This window comes from Microplitis demolitor, chromosome 4 (assembly GCF_026212275.2).
Source record: "Microplitis demolitor isolate Queensland-Clemson2020A chromosome 4, iyMicDemo2.1a, whole genome shotgun sequence".
Classification (NCBI taxonomy): domain Eukaryota; kingdom Metazoa; phylum Arthropoda; class Insecta; order Hymenoptera; family Braconidae; genus Microplitis; species Microplitis demolitor.
The window spans coordinates 20,791,921-20,810,488 of NC_068548.1; the positions used below are offsets into that span (position 1 = coordinate 20,791,921).

At 26.0% G+C, this 18,568-nt stretch overlaps 1 protein-coding gene across 4 annotated transcripts in view; it reads right to left on the reverse strand.

Annotated features, from left to right (window-relative positions):
• Positions 1-2,936: 2,936 nt before the first annotated feature.
• Positions 2,937-18,568, reverse strand: part of LOC103580990 (potassium/sodium hyperpolarization-activated cyclic nucleotide-gated channel 2) — a 45,447-nt gene continuing 29,815 nt past the window's right edge. The window contains exons 7-14 of one of the 4 annotated variants that reach the window (XM_053738788.1): positions 17,408-17,515; positions 12,633-12,782; positions 11,419-11,637; positions 11,051-11,197; positions 10,745-10,862; positions 9,719-10,007; positions 7,525-7,660; positions 2,937-6,381 (exon numbers count right to left, since the gene is read on the reverse strand). In XM_053738788.1, the coding sequence (XP_053594763.1) occupies positions 6,235-6,381; positions 7,525-7,660; positions 9,719-10,007; positions 10,745-10,862; positions 11,051-11,197; positions 11,419-11,637; positions 12,633-12,782; positions 17,408-17,515 (1,314 nt within the window). In that variant the 3' untranslated portion in view covers positions 2,937-6,234. The remainder of the gene's footprint in view (positions 6,382-7,524; positions 7,661-9,718; positions 10,008-10,744; positions 10,863-11,050; positions 11,198-11,418; positions 11,638-12,632; positions 12,783-17,407; positions 17,516-18,568) is intronic. The other 3 variants (XM_053738789.1, XM_014440935.2, XM_014440934.2) reach the window with 3 other exon arrangements.

The following is an 18,568-nucleotide window of genomic DNA, read 5'->3' on the forward strand; positions in this document are numbered from 1 at the left end:
GTTTTTATTTATTATTTTTCTATTTATTTTCTTTTTACTTTACATATTTTTTTTTTTTAATTATTACTCTCTTATTTTATAATTCATCATTGCATTACCGATTGCTACAACTAATTATTATTATTATAATTATATATAAGTGTAATATTTACGGCAAATTGGAGCGGCATACCGTAAATTTATACTCGTTTTTATTTATTAATAATATTTTTTTTTTTAATTTATTTGTCAACCCTATTTATATACAAGTTTTTTTTTTAAACCTGTGCGCTTGTGTACCATTTTTAATTACAGCTATTTAATAAATACAGTATAATTACGCGCAAGTTACTAATGTGTAAGAAAAAAATTATCATTTATTTTTATCTTTATATATTTATATATTTATGTATATATAAATGTTTCGATTGTTTTGTTGAATTTTTTGTTGTCAGTTTCTAAAAGGAATCACGCTTATTATCATTTACTTATAAATTATTAAATTTTAATCGTAATTAAATATTAATTATTCAATTAATTTTTGTTTTTTTTTTTTTTTATATTATTAATGTAAGCGATAATTGTGCGCGCGATGTACACAAGTGCGCACAGGTATTATTTTTATTTAAACTTTTTACTATTTTTTTTTTAAATTTATTAAGATATATAAATTACAGCGGTTAGAAAATGATCGTTTCTTCAACTATATGTTGCTTATTTATATTCTTTGATACTTTTTTTTAACTTTATGCTTACAATTCTTATTAATTATTTTTTTTTCATCGATTTCTGTTTATTCACATTTATCCCGTCCTTTAGTTTTATATATATATATTTTTTTTTCAAGTCTCTGAGCGTTTATATATTTTTTTTTTTTTTTTTTTTTTTACAAATTCCATTTACCAGATTACAATTAATTGGCATAATCATTTTTTTTTAATTGTTTAAAATAAAATAAATAAAATTTTCTATAAATTGTGATATGCGATAATCGACACTTTAGTCATTCCACGCATTTATATAAAGACATTAATTTATAATCACACCCCCAATTATTTTCGATCGGCTTCTAACATTTTTTTTTTTAATTTAATTATTTATTTTAAATATCATCATCTTTATCTTATCTTACAACCCGTCATATATTTTTATGTCAACTTTTAAATTTATAATTTTAATTATGCATTTTCATATATATATTTTTTTTTGATCATCGAATTTATTAAGTATTCGATCATTAGAAGTTTTTTTTTTTTTTAAATTTAAATATTTTAAGCTCGACATTGAACGCAACAAAATCATGTTTGAAAAAAAATTACTCGATTTTATTTTATAAAACGAGAACATTTTTTTTAAAAATAAATTTATCAGCAATATATATAAATTTTAATAATAATAAGTACAGCAGGTGATTTAGTAATGAGGGGAAAGAATAAAATATTATCAGACACTAATTGGACGGGTGAGATATTCTATTACTCCAAGATCCTTTAAATATTTTTTTAAATAAAATAAAAAATAAATTTTAATTAATTAAATAATCGAATAATTATTTATCTTACAACCGCTGACTTATTAAATATAATAATAATTTATAATAATTCTCACTTGGCTTGAATCACCAGATTATTGATCCGCGATAATCAATTAAATTATCAGTGCGATTAACAATTGAGAATTCAGAGATTCCATTTAATACTTCAACCTTTGTTTTATGTACAACCCATGACATTTTTTTTTATACAATAAATATAATTTATCTGTTAATGCGTCAATGGTTCAGTTTCATATTTATGTTTTAAATGTATGTTCAACTCACACTATCTGATATAGAATTATATGAATTTTTGTTATCATTTATTATAATTTTTTTCACATACAATCTAGAGTAATTAATAATAGTATAGTACAGTCGCTAAGGCATTTTTTAATGGCAAGTATGCATGTGCACTATGAGGGGTACTTTGATAAATTTATTTTTGGCGCCTAAAAAAATTCGACGCATTTTTTTTTTTACTTAAAAATTTTTTGTACTTTTTCCTAATTCGACTTTTATTGGAATTTATTATTCATTTTTTATTTAAATGATTTAACTGTCGAAAAAACTCAGCTATGGGGAAGTACTAAGCCAGCAAACTTCCATTTCTTTCATTCATATATTTATTATCTTTTATTATTAAATTATTTTGAACATGACTATTTCATATTTGAATTTTATTTTAATTATAAATAAATATTTTTAATGACAAAAAATCTTAATTAATTATTTATTACATCAGAAAATTTTAAGAATTTTTTTTTATTAAAAAAACATAATGTTCTAGATATTTAAAAAAAAAAATTTTAAATGCAAGTGAAAATACATAGCTTTGATCTGACACAAAATAATTTATATATTTTCATATTAAATATTTATGAGAACTATTAAATAAAGTCATGTCCTTAGTGATTTAATAAATTATATTAACATATTTTTATAATAATGCCGTTCGAGAATTCGGGGGTGTGTCTTTAATAACACTCATATTTTAATTTTATTATTCTTTTTTTTATGAAACAGCCTCAGAAATAATATAGAGTAGCACTTTTTTTTGTATTTTGAATTTTTTTTATATAATCATTAATCACGAGAAAAGTGCCATCAGCGGGAAATTGGTTACATATTTTGCCTGGATTTGGCTTCTGACTTCACCACAACAGGCATTCGTATAAAATTGACGCTGAGTGATATATTATTATTTTTTTTTTTTTTTATTATAATTTTTTTCGATTTATCATTCTTGCTATTATTTTTTAAACTTTTGTTCAAGTTATTATTATTTTATTCTATTTATTATTATTATTATTATTATTATTATTATTATTATTATTATTATTATTATTATTATTATTATTATTATTATTATTATTATTATTATTATTATTATTATTATCATTATTGTTATCATTATTAATATTGTTATTATTATTATTATTATTATTATTATTATTATTATTATAGTTATTATAAAAGGCGCGCTATCGCGAATTTTATTATTATATTTAGGGGAGAATATAAAAATAGCTCACATGGTGTGATGGTGCGCCCGGTTAGATTTTACCATTGAATTTTAAATGACCGAAATATTTTTTAATTTATAAATAATAATTTTTTTTTTTTTTTTTCAATTAAAAAAAATTCAAATGTTGTTTTATTGTATCAAAGCGTGAATTTTACCATACGAAAGTATTGAAAAAAATTATTTTAACTAAAATTTTTCGCGTATGTATAATTACATAATCAACTATTGCAGAGGTTTTGAATTGAATTTTAATTTTTAAATAAAAAAAAAAAATTGAATATGAAAAAAATGTTTATTTCTAATAAATAAATTTGTCTCGTTAATAATTGAAAAAATAACCACCTCTGCACGAGAGTAATTGATTTATGGTATTAGCCTCTCACAGCATGTAAATTAAAAATAACATACATTCCAATTACTTCAATTAATATTTTCTCTCATATTTCAATTATAAAATATATCGTAATCATAATAATAATAATCTATAATATTTTATGTAATAACTTTAATAATAAAAATGATAGTAACATTAATAATTAATAATTATAATAATTTGTTTGCCTAATAATTTAATAGAACCTACAATATGTTGCTGACTAATCAAAGCCAATAAATATCACGAATTGATTGATAATCGTGCAACATAATTAGCTAAATACTATATTATTTAAATTTATTTAAAAAAAATATTTGTTTTTCGGTCTCTTAAATTTTCACTATCTCGCTGTTTCATTTCATTTTTTTAGTTTTATTATTCATACATATATGTTTTATGTTTATGTCGTATATATGCAATGTGTTATTTAATTATGTACGCGAATAAATTAGTTTTTGTGAGAATCTGAAAATTTCTATTTTTAATAAATTACACGTGTTCACAGATTTTATTTCCTACTCACTTTTGTTAGTTGATTTTTTAATTATTTATTTATTTATTTACATATATATATAGGTACTTATTAAACTAGAGATCGACCGAATCTCGTTTTCTCATTGACTTGTTCCTAATTTATTATTATTTTATACTTTATTTATAATTTATCATTATTAATTTATATATTAGGCATTAATATAAAGATTTAATTAATAAAATAAGTTAAGATAATATAAATATACATAATGTCGCTTGCAATTCTGTCTAGGCACTGTCTACATATTTAAAAATATATCATAATTAGATAATAATTAAATAATAATAATAATAACAACAATAATAATAATAATATACTGTAAAAAGAGTGGTGTTAAAATAACACGTGTAGTCGGTGTAATTCGGCAGTGTTAAAATTTCGGTGTTAAATCGGTGTAAAAAAAGTCCTACATAAAAATTTAATGAATATTATCTAGAGGAAATTTAAATTTTGCTATGTATTTCTTCAAAAATTACACAATTTTATGGCCACCATTTCAATTATTAATAATTTAATTAATTAATAATAACACTGTTTAACTGAAGTGATCGAATAAGTACACGGAAAAAAATAAACTTTGAAAAGTAATGTTTGAAATTATAACCCAGAACCCGGGTGTCAATATGGGGAATTTTAACATTCCAAATAATAAATTTTATAATACGTATCGTCAATTTTCTAAGTTTCACTTATGATTTTCAAAGATCATAATCATAATAGTAATTTTTCTTGCATAGATATTAAATTTTAATATTCATTCTATAATTATTTACGTTTTAATTTATAAATTAAAGAATTACTATTTAGAATGATAGTATTTAGTGTTCATTTTATTATTATATTATGTGTCACTTTTCAATTTATATAGTTCATTTATTTTCGTGTAAAAATATTGACAAAGTAAAATATCTTAACACCGGTAAAGAATAGTTAAACCGGCGGCGGTGTTATTTTAACACCGCTTTCAGTGTTTAAATTTAAAACCGAAAATTTTAACACCTATACCGCCTGGACTTACCCCGATTTTTTTCACAGTGTAATATTAATAATTATGATAAAAATTTAAAAATAAGTTAATAATAATAATAATAATAATAATAATAATAATAATAATAATAATAATAATAATAATAATAATAATAATAGTAATAATAATAATAATAATAATTAATAAATAAATTATAATCACAAAGTTAATAGAAAATTTATCTTGCGACATTACAAACGTTATGGCTTTATTTACATATTTATTTTTTAAAATATCAATAAATATTAATATATCTCTATAATTGCCTAATAATGCGGTAGTTGTAATCGTAATCTATTTATTATAACAGTCACTATATAGTATTTATTTATTTTTCTGCACTATTTGTACTTTATTATAGTACACTGCATTATTTTAAAATTTTTAAAACTAGTAAAAAGATATTATTTATTTTTATTCCTTTGTCACTTAGTTGCACGTATCAATAATATTTATTTTCATTCGTTTTTAATTAATTATTTATTTATTATTAATATACTTTTTATTATTTAATTGTAATCATTGACCCGAAGAACTCTTAACAACATAACATAGTTCTTGGGTCACTATCATCACTTACTGTGTCTTGATTTTAAATAGTTTTTTATAATTATTATTATTATTAATATTTAGATTTTTTAAATTGTCTGTTATTTTTTCTCAGTAATCACACGATACTTCCACCTGTTTCATTATTCTATTTATATTTATAAACCTGTTAAAAATATGATTTATAATATATATATTATATATATATTAAAGTTCATGTTGCTCACGTAGAATCGTTGAGTTAAATAATTGTCACTTAAAATTTTAAATTATCAATTCGTTATCTTTCTCTCGAAGTTAATAGTGAAGATGAGCTGCTTTGAGGTAACTTCAATCGGCACGACATTCGGTGTAATTACGTCGGTGAAATGTATCAAAGTAAAAGTTTTTGCGCCAAGTTGAGTCTAGTGGGTGTATGTAGATGTTGGCTGGATGGTGGAATTCAGAAAAAGGATACAAGAGGAAGTCGTTAATGAGTTTGAGTGAGTGAGCGAAAATGAGCTAGAAGAGAGGAGAGAAGATACTGAGAGAGAAAGAGATGTTGATGTAGAGAGCATAATTTTGTGTGCTTGAGATTAGATGATTCTTCCGTACTGGTGGAAATCTCGCAGACACTGAGAATTGGAGCAGTTGTGCAGCAGCTAGAGCATTATTGCCCACAACAGCAGCATCAGTACCGCTCCGTATGCTAGTAAGACGAGTGTCGTCATTGATACGAATCCTTGTGAAATGTATCACTTTTGTGGAAGATTCTGCGGTCTTCACGTTGTAAATCTTGACTTGCGAAATTATTTTCGGATTTTGGCCTTGGTAATAGACCCGTTGGAAGTGTTCTCATTTCTAAGCTATGGACCTACAATTTTAATATTTTATGTCAGTAATTATTACCTACAAGTACTAATGGATATTTTCATTATTAAACGTCATTTAAATTATATACAAGTCTATTGAAAATGAGTGTAATCCAAAGCTTTTACAATCGTTTATTTATTCATATGATTAATATCAACTGAAATGCGCAATAATGTTATAAAATTTTAGACAATGTTTCCATAATTTTAAAATATTTAATTTTTATAGTAAGTTATCTATACTTAACGTACGTTCATAATTTTTCAAAACTATGAGTACTTTGAAACTGCAGTCATTTCATTTCTTCTATTTTAGATTTTTGGTTTTATATAATTTTTTTTTTATGAGAAATTTCTTTTTAATTTAAAAAAAGAATGGAAGGATAAGTTTCTTTTAAAAATTTTCCAAATTTAAGTAAAATATAGTCTAGATTTTCAGAAAATTTTCTTAAGTCTAGAAACAATTTCTTGCCCCAAAAAAAATTTCTTTCCAATTCATAATTTAAAGAAATTTCTTCTTGTGTACAAAATAATTATCAGTACGTCAATTTATATTCTTTCGTTTTATTTTAATTTTCTTTCAGGTGTTAATTAGGAGGCGGTTTTTTCAAAATTATCCGTTTGCTTCTTCACAATAGCATTTATCGTGTCATTCAATTTTAGTTTACTGTAAAGCTATTGGCTAATGATGAACCAATCATGAAAGAGAAGATACTAAGAGACTGCCGTTTCGAAATATTTGAGGTTATATGGTATTGCCATAAACTAGAAGTTGGTAGTTGTTTAGCTGAGAGTTAAAATTTAAAATTTTAATTACAAGTGCATTGAATATTGAGAAATAACTCGATATAAATAAATACTTACAAGTAAAATAAATTTTTAGCTGTAAAGTTTTAAGACGACATGATAATTTAATTAGAAATACTGACCTTCTGATTAATGTAACCTAAATCAAAATTTAATGCATTGTAAAAAGCTTTGGTATTACACAATTATAACAAAAAAATTTGAATTTGAAACAAAAACTTAGTGTTAATAGATTAGTTACTAATGTTTGAATAAATGAGTTATTTGTTTAATGAGTTGTGAAAAAAAAGAAAAAAAAACATATTTTTCGCTGAAAAAATGAATAAGATAAAAATTACCGATTCTTCACTAGCACTCGCGTGTGCCGCTTGCTCGGCAAGTGCGTTAACGACCGCATTTATCGTTTTCGATTCACTACCAAGATCCTCTTCACGATGCGCCACCAAGTTTGGATTTTTTCCAATTTTGTTCAACCTGTAGAGGAATATATAACAATATTAAGCGTAGGGAATGTTGCAAAGGACACAACCAACGATTATTATCGCAAAACGCATAAAAACCCTTGCAGGACTCAGTTACAATTTTTTTATTTTTCATTAAAATAAAAACTATTAAATTCAAATATTCCTAAAAAATGTTCTTTGATTGTCTTGCAAAAGTTTTTGGTAATGACGGACCGGTGGATCGATTTAAAATAAATATTCAAAAACGCCAACCAACACAAGTATGCATGATTATTATATATGTGTATAAATATTTCCTTTTCAATTTTTTTTATTCTTTCTCCCTCTCATTCTACGCCCCCTTCCCCCACTATCTCTATCCCCCTACAGATATTATTACAACTTTAATTACTTTATATAAAATTTTATATGAAAACTTTTCCTATTAAATAAACCCGTCAACTTATAATTATAACTTGGAAATATTCAAACACATATAATGCTTATAAACCGGCCGGGCCAAGAGAGATAATCATAAAGATCAAGTAATAACATTTAACAAATAATAAATATTATAAGTATAAGTATAATATACATATATATATACACTGTAAAAAATCGACAGTGAAGTCGGAGTAATTACGGATTTTATTTAAATCCGAATTCACTCTGATTTGGAGTTTTAATTTTAAAATAAACTTCCCTTCGGAGTAAATTTCACTCCGAGGGGATTTAATAAATAAATAATCTGCTCTGGATTTAATCCAGAAAATTTTTACAGTGTACATACTATTACTTTCACTTATGAATACAGATTAAAGTTAAATAGATAAAAATTAATATGTACACATTTATATTATAAAAAGACATTGATAATTGAAATATATATATAGATATAAAAATATTGAGCTCTACTACTGGCAGCTGTGGCGAAAGCTTTGGCGCTTAGCGTGATAAACGCAAGCGTTATTTTATGCGCGATTAATCTATAATTATTGTTATTATACATATAAGTAAATATACAAACTCATAATTCACATATTATTTAACATTAAATATGAGTTGAGTTCTGTCCCTCTTGGTGTAATCACAAAGTCTGAAATTTTTTTTTTGTCATACAAAAAATAAAATAATTAGACTTCGTCTTAATTACCCGGCGGCAAACATAAAATCCTCGCGAAACTTTCTTTCTTTTTTTTTTTTTTTATAATAATTCTATATATATTTAATAAGTTAGTAATTAATATTAAAGATTAATCAGTGATTAATTTGTTAATATATTTTTTTTTAGTGATAGTTATATAGTTAATATAGAAAATATAAATAGTTTGATAAAGAAAGCGCGAGTACATTGATAAGCAAAGCACAAATAAAGTCGAAACACCCATTTGGATAATAATAAATTAATAATAAGATAATAACCCGTCGAAATTTAAATCGTACATTGAAATTACTTGACTTTGAAAACAAATCCAACTTTTGAAGATGTAAATAGCCGTAAAAACGTACTTTAGACAAAGTAGACTTGCGTAATTGTAAATAGAACCTTTCAAAACTTGCAATAAAAAAATTAAACCATATCGGAAACATTTCATCTGCAAAAAAACATTTAGCAGCCAGTAGATGAGAAATAAAAATTTTTCAGTAGTTTTTGAAAAATATTTTGGGCCTTGTAAGAGATAACTAGACTCTATTCTCTCACGAGCCATCAAGTTATCTCCTGCAATGTCCAAAATTTTTTTCAAAAACTACTGAAAAATTTTTATTTTTCGTCTTCTAGCTGCTGGATGTTTTTTTGCAAATGAAATGTTTCTGATATGGTTTAATTTTTATATTGCAAGTTTTGAAAGGTTCTATCTACGATTACGCAAGTCTACTACGTCTAAAATACGTTTTTACGGCTATTTACGTTTTCAACGTCTAGTAATTGCAATTTACGATTTAAATTTCAATTCAGGACTTGTTGATAATAATAAAAAGAAGAATACGAACAATAATAATAATAATAAAAATATTATTATTTATGGTGGGACAAGGTAAATGGTGATCGACATCTATTAGCACACCAACTCGATAAAACAATCCTAACCAAAGTTTATACCTCTCGGCGGCAACACTCTCCATAGTTCTACGCATAAGCGGATATTGGTCCAGTACTGCATTAAAGTGGTCCACTGAGAGACTAAATAGATTGCAATATGTTTCGGCACGTACTGATGCAACACGCCTTGCATTTGTGAGCAAACATATTTCACCAAAGTACGAACCATCGGATAACGAAGTTGCCACCTCACCATTTGCCATTACAATATCCACTATTCCTTCTTGTATAAAATACATTTTAGAGCCTATTGTACCCTCTTTTATTATTATGTCACCTAAAAAAATAGTTTATTAATTAAATTACAAAAAAAAAAATTTTTTTATATTTTTATACGTCAAATAAATATTTTAGTTCCGAGTAATGAGTAATTATTAAAACCTTTGAGAGCCGTATAAAAGTAAATTAACACGAAAAGTTTATTTCTATTTATTTCGGACTGTTTAATATTGAAATTAATTAGCTTACACTATAAAAGTAAATAAAGTTAAGCTTTTTAATTAATATACAGGATAAATTTTATGATTGTTTGAATAGAGGATTAGGTTATTACTTTTTTAAATTAAAATTTTATCAATTTTTTTGTAGCTTTCAGTAAAATATAATTCAACATTTTTTTACTTCCGACTCATCAAAAGCGAAGGGTTCATGGAGTTTATATTCATTCAAATTTTTTACCGGCACTTTTACTTTACATTGTCTTCATAATTACTATAAACTATATATATATATATATATATATTAGTACAAAAAATAATACTTTTAATTAAATTTCAGTGACGCCAGTGTGTCTGATCGAATGTCATAAATTTTTTTTGAAAGTTCTATTTTACAACTAAATGGTAAAAGAAAAAAAAAATTCAAAATTCCTAAAAAAATGATGAATTTAAATTTCAATTAAAAGTTTGACGGTCGAAGTGCGCGGTAATATTTTGTTGAAAACTATAGTAATTTAAATGTTGTTAATATAATATGATAAATGTTCTAGCAGATGTTATATATTATTAATAATACCTGGTTGGAAGACTTCATATCTCAATTTAGTGACAACATCAGAGACAAAGTTCGAGTCTGCATTTGCGAAGAACGGTACCGAAGCAACGAGCGATCTGCAGTTGTAATTTATCACGTCCTGAAAAAGTAAGTTGAGGTGTTAGATCGATAAATATATATCTCGGAACTATGCTGAAACTAGCCAAGTAATAAACAACAATAACAACTATAACTACTGCTCTATACCGTCTATATGTACAAAGTCATAAGATATGAGCTTACATCTATCTATATATTTATATATATATATATATAAATCAGTAATACCTCTCTAAGTTTTTCCGAAAGTTCTCCAAGGATGAGTTCTTCGTCGAAAAACTTGCCTTGGTAACGATGCTCAAAGTACTCAGTTATTCTTTGACGCATTTCTCGAGGTAGCTTTCGATACGCCATGTACTCCTCGACTTGTTTGACCTGGTCAAAAATTCCCGGGCATCAGTATGTGCATTTAAAATGCTTTGGATTGCGCCAGTGGATTTAGATTTACATAAATGGATTTTCAATGTTATACCAATGGCATTACACAAACATACAGTGTTGAATATATTTATATATAGTACCGGAATAGGGAGTAATGGTGCTGATGGTGGAGTGTGGACACACATCTAACGTTTACCAGTGAATTATTTATTTACCTTCTCACGATACTGCCTACGCGATGAGTCAAGTGACTGGATAAGATTTGTGGCGTGACCAAGGAACAGTGCATAACATGTTGCCCCACTGATCATGCTGAGCATCGTGAGCCACATATCGGTCAATGACTGCGGTGGAAACCTGCCATATCCTATGCACAACATGTGTGACATTGCTTTGAAAAGGGCCCAGGAGTATTGTTCTAGCCAGAAGGAGTCCTGGTTAAATTAAATCAATTGATTCATTAGTGGAATTTCAAAAAAAAATTTTAAATCTGTTGGAGGGGAAGAGCACCAGTACCCAGCCCCTAACCAGTAGTCAGCCACTTAATGTTCAATTATATCTATATATATTTTCAGCCAATGTTAAACTATATGACCGGCTGGCTACTGGTGCTCTTACCCTATTTAACTACTAAATATTTTGACACGAAATTCGCACCATAAACTTCTGTGTATTTCAAAAAAGGTTTTTAGTTATATATTCCTATACGAAAAAAATACATATCCGGGCAAATCTGAATGTATGAGACATATATTCAATTTTGTCCGGATATATACCGGATGTATATTTTTTTCGCATGAGTTATTATCATTTTGATGATAAAATCTATAATTTTTTAAAATTTCGTTTCAATAAATTTTATCGATTATCGATAATTTTTTTTTTTCAAATAAAATATATATAAGGCATTCCGCGCCAAATCGATAACTTTGAAACCTGACCCCCTTCGATTTAGCTGAAAATTTTTTATCTTCTTTTACTCGATCAAGATTTATCAGAATTTTGGAAAATTTTGACCCAACCCAAAAAAAAGTTTTTTTTTCAATTGCAGAAAAAAATTATTCAATTATTTTTGAAAAATTTTCCATTAATATAAAGTACATATTTTACGCAGATCTGATAGTATTTAATAACACATCGAAATCCGCAATCGATCTCGATCCTTTGTCAATAAATAACAAATTTGTATGAATTATTTATATATATATTTTTTTTTAAATTTATCATTCAACTGATAAATTATTTAACATCATAAAAATTTATTAGATGTTTATGGATATTTATTGTATTGAAAAATTTTTATTGGAATTCGCTTGTTCCAAGTTAACGCGAATCAAATTAACGCTTCGTAAAGAATTAATTTACTTTTTTCTTCTTCTTCGAAGTCTTTTAATTAAAAATGAAAAATTGTTGACTGAAGTTATTTTACCTGCAATTCATTAATCGCGACCCAGGAATTACTTGGGAATCCCTGAAGCATAGGAACGAGGAATTGAAGACAACCACTCCAGTGGCCGATCAATAGCATCATACAGATCAGATTGAATATTCGCATGAACACCGACGCCATATTCAGGAACTGCCAACAACAATAACAATTAGCTTTACTTCTTTTTTTTTTAATTATTTATTTGTCGACCAAAAAAAAAATTTAAAAAAAAAACGTTCATCGGAAACTTTAATCTAATTATTAGTTTTTTTTTTGCTCAAACCGGGATTAATTGACTTTAATTATAAATATAACGGAAAGGAAAGTACTCATTTCTAAATAATAATTAAAAGGGTTCGTTAAATAGCATTTTTGGCAGATGTGTACAGCAAATAAGCCAAGTGAAATTTATATAAAACAAAATTTTTGAACTATAAAAATTACACCGCAATAAAGGTGTTTTATTAATAAATTTTTTTAGCGTTCACTGACTTATTTTAATAAAAAAAAAAAAAAAAAATTAACTACATGTAAATCTAAAATATTAAAAACAATATTAAGGGTAAACAATCATAAATAAAAATTTAAAAATCATGATACACTAGCGACAAATAAACAACGTAAATTTTCAAGCCCCAGACTGTAAATAATAAAATAAATTGTTAATATTAAAAATAAACCAAAATAAAAAATAAAAATATATATTCATTTATAAAAAATAAAATAAACACACATTAGTAATTTTAAAAATAAAAATATATTTTTTTTTAACTTTTCCAAACGACGTAACAGCAAATAAATAAATGATATTTAAGCATGTTACATTGGGTGTTACTGTAACGTAAAAAGGGATAACTGCAAATAAATTGTAAATAATAAAATATGAAATAACATAAATTTAAAAGCTACAGTATCAACATTGATACGAAAAATCAATCTCATGGGCGTTATGAAATTCTCGAATGCGGGCCATCCTTGTGCGCCGGTGCAAAATCCTTGCTATTGTAAATACAATAGATCAAACACTCAACTTTATTTCTTTTATTTAAAAAGAAAATTGAATAAAATAAAATGAAATAAAATAAAATAAAATAAAAAGTCTAAGAGAGCTGACGAGATCGATTGATCGTTTAGTTGAAGTTAAGGCGAATAAAAATAAATGCAATTGTGCATTGAAACTAAACAGGAGAGACAGTCGTCAAAGGAAACAACACAAATGCATTTAATTATTTACAGCTTCAAATCGCAAATAAGTTATTTAAAATAATAAATAATTATTTATTTGAATTGACTGTTAAATGCAGGATTTGTTATAACTAAAGGGGGTAGAACATTGTCTACAGCTCACACAGCTGAGGATGTATTGTAACACTTTAAGGAATAATAATAATGAAAAAATAATATTTTTTTTATTTATTTTATTTTAATCAATGAAACTTTTGATGGTTTGTGAAATACGAGGATGCGTATGTGCCCATCTGATCAGCTTTTATTTATAACAATTTAAGTGTTGTCGAGTACACTGTAAAAAAAGCGGTGTTTAAATATTGGTGATAAATCGGTGTAAAAAAAAATTCCACGTATAGAAATTAGAAAATACTTTTTGAGGGGTAACGGTAACTGATTTTCAAATCAATTTAATTTACAGACAAACACTGAAAACCTAAAATAAAGAGTCTTTAGCGTTTTTTAAAACCTCAACAAAGGGTTAGAAATTTCGTATTTTAAAAAATTCTAATTCGTCTCCGAAAAAAATTGTTTTAAAATTCTCATTTACTCTACGAGTGCAACAAAGACAGTCACGTTTATTTTTTTGAGTGTGAGAAAAAGGTCCGGTAGCGTAACCCCTTAACTTTCGTAATCGAGTAAGTAAAAATATTTACATCTTTGGCGATGTTATTTTACACCGGTTTCGGTGTTGAAATTTAACACCGAAAATTTGAATGCCTATACCGCCTGAGCTTACCCCGGTTTTTTTTTACAGTGTGACTAATTGCAACATGGACTTTTGGACTCACATTGTGTGGTAATGTTCTGGATAATAAATAACCCACGTGGAAAGCTTGCTTTGCACATGTTTAATGCTACATTTGGAGATTGTATCAATATACATATATGGACATATATATGTATGTGTGCCAACTGGATGGACCCATACGCACACATGATCGACTGAGCGAACAACCGTCACGGACAAACCGTCAACTGATGTTACGCTTCGTACACGACAAACCCGTTTAACTTAACATTGCTCTACAATATTTACTATTATCTCTGGATTGCTTCTGCCTTTGTACTAAGAGACAATACTCCAGATAATTACATTTAACATTAAAGAAAAAAAAAATTTTTTATTCAACTAAACGGGCTTGTAGATTTTTTAAAAATTATCCGGATGATTTTATGAATGAAAAATATCACCTGAAGGAATACTCTATTCGGATATAGGTTTTATTTTAATTTATTGTTAATTTTATTTATAATAAATATAATTTTACCTCTAATAATTCTTAATACGCTTAAATCATGTAGTAAAAATTTACTGGGATTCAATATTTTAATTATTTATATGAAAAATAATTATAAATATTTTTCTTTTACTTTTTACGTCACAAAACTGATAGAATTTTAAAAAATGATCAATTGATAAAAATCGCGAATGATAAGAAATGAATGCTGGTAAAATTTCCGAAAATAAAAAAAATTTTGAGCTTTCAATTGCTCAGATAAATTTGGGATTCCCTCCAGCTTGACAGTCAATGGTAAAAAAATTTTTATTATACCATAGGTCGGTAAAGATTTAAATACTCGAGGCTAAAAAAATTTTATCATAAGAATTTTTACCTATCTCGGGATTACCAGAATTAAATGATAATTGGAAGCTCAAAATTGACAGCATTAATCCATTTAACTGAACAAATTTTTTAAATATGAGTATGAGTATGAATATGAGTATAAGTATGAGTATGAGTATGAGTATGTTCAAAATATATAGAATTTGTAATTTAAAATCAGAGCATTTTGAGCAATAAGCAAATTGCATTACAAGCTATAAAAATAAAAGCCATTAAGCGTATAAAAATTATTAGCAATGTAGCAGTGGCTATTTTTCGATTAAAAAAAATTAAGGCATCGTAATAATAATAATAATAATAATAATAGTAATAATACAACATTTAAAATACTCATGGCGGTAACGGATGCGGGTTACGAAAATTGTATACACGCACACGCATAGAGGACAAATAAATTAACATACATACACACAGCATAGACGTATTTCAATAGTACAAAATTACAACATCTAAAATATATACTTTTTGTTGATGAATAAACTCGTCTACCAGGAAAATTTAGTGCAACTTTCCTCGTGGTATATTTTGAAACGTCAAATATTATGCTGGTGCAATTTATTACTTGTGAATCTGCGATTTAAAGCGACAAAGAAGGGACGCCCAATTACGTGCACTGCATCGAGATATATTTATATGTATATATCTATATATTTATATATACATATATATATAAATTATTATACACTGTCTAGCGATCAAAAGATCAAAAAATTTTTAAAAAACTAAATTATCTAAACCATCGATTATTTATACCAAATATATACATATACATTAACATATACATATGTATTTATTTATATACATGTACAATAGAAGTTTATAATTATATTTCTGTGAATAAAAGTCAAATCGTGCGATAGATTTACTGGAAGATAGAATTGATAGACAGAAATAGATAGAAGAAGATTTTTTTTCATACTCAGTATCAGACGTATTTGTTTATTTATATATTTATTTCTATTTAGAAATATTTGAGCGACCGATTCTGCCGAAGACGATGAAGGTGAAATATATTTAATAACTTTTTATCGCTAGGCACGTGTTTCAAAGTGTAAACTTTTTTTTTAGCATAGCATATCGCTGCCTAATGGTTACGAAAATAATATATGTATGTATAATACGTATATTTATACATATATATAGTTTAATTAAAGTAGCAGTTTAACAAAACAGTAAATTAATTTTAAAAAAATAATCAGACGGCGGAAGGAGTAAGCGAACGTCTTTCATAAATTATTTAAATTAATTTTTAAAAAGTAGAAACCAACGAGCCAATCAGTGTGCAGATCTCCCCTTTTTTGCGCATTCTCTGTTTTCCAGGCTCAAAATTCAAAACTGATGGATGTGAAACTTTTTTAAATTCTAGATGAATAATTATCATAATCATAATTATAATTATAATTATAAAGTAGACTGAATATAACAAGTATATATAAATGGATTAAAACTTAAAGTTAACAAGCTTTTTGTTTGGTGAATGCGAGAGCGCACTTTATAACTTAAAGCCGTACAGAGACTTCTTTGGGATCATTATTCAAATATTATATCAAACATAATATTCGACACTCGGAAATGTACGAGATAAAATAAAATATATTAAAAAAAAATAAAAAGTGAGCTTGCAAGAGCATTAATAACGATCGTACTCCAATGGGAGTTGAATAATAAAAATGGGTTGTATGATATAGATGTGTTGTTTATCTTTGATATATGCATATGTATTTTCCACTCCATCGTGCTTTGAAAAATTGAGCCGGGATGTTTTATTATTTATTTTAAATTTAAAATAAAAAAAGAGGAAAGTCGCATTGGTTTATAAATATCATTAGATATTTATTTTTATTGGGACTGCTGAGAGATAAGAGCTTGCGCGGTTTTATTTTAAAATGATTTTGTTTCTTCATCAGGAGGGCGGGTTACCTTAAAAATAAGGTCGCTTTTGTTGAAACCGGACTTCTTTTTATTCATATTGTCAGAGCTTAGGCGCCCCCTCCGCTCAGTGCGTTTTTTTTGTAGGTTCTGCAATATCTAGAAACAAAAGAAAGCCGGGACATAGCAAGACATAGTAAGAGAAGAGTTAGACAGGGAGTTCCTTGATTTTATATTTTTTAATACTATAATTGTGTTAACTTTTTTTTTAGGAGAAAAATAAATAAAATTGAAAGGAAAATTTAAGATGAAAAATTTTAGTTTAACCAAAGAAAAAGAAAAAATAATTTAAATGAAAAATTATAAATTTATTTGTTAAATTAGCCAGTTTTTTTTATGATAATGAAGATTCAAATAAAGTAATTTGTTAGTAAAAAATAGTTAAAGTATTAGGATTAGAGCACTAGTAAATAAGTAATTTAGCAACGAGCCTGAAACCATTATCGCTCTTTCCATCATTTTTTTATGTCTGTTATCTTTAATACCGTCTTTTTTTTAAATGTATGACTTTTCATTCTCTCCTTTGTAATTATTTCAGACGTCGATTAATTGTTTAGTTTTTTTTTTAAACAATTTTACTCTCTCGTTTTTAAAAGTGTGTATGTAATAAAATTATTAAAAGTTTTAATAAATTAATTTAATATTAATTATGAAAAAGAACTCGATTTTTACGAGCGTTTCCGGGTGTAAAGTAATTTTATTTAACACCCAGATAAAAAAGTGTACAAGTTGACCATAATCGCCAAGTGACAGCGAGACAACAGCAATAAATTAAATAATGTAAATATAAATAAGCTTGTTGAGGGAAAAAGGGGTCTGAGATACAAAAAAAAAGAGCAAATTTTTGTGATTTTTTTTTTTCAGAATATCTTCTTAATAAAATTCTTAAAATTTGTGGAATCATTGAGCATCATTTCAAGAATATTCTCCTAAATTTTCATAAAAAAATATTGAGAAATAAGCCTGTGGTAGTGGGGAGAGACGAGTCAATTTAAAAAAAAAGTCTCCATGCAGTAGGCAGGATAACTCATGACTTTCATCTGAAATTAAAAAACCAAAAAAATTTCTTTAGTACATAACTTATAAATATCTTGGATTTGAACGAAGGAATAAATAAAATATTTATTTTTTAATTTTTGCTAAAGGTGGAAT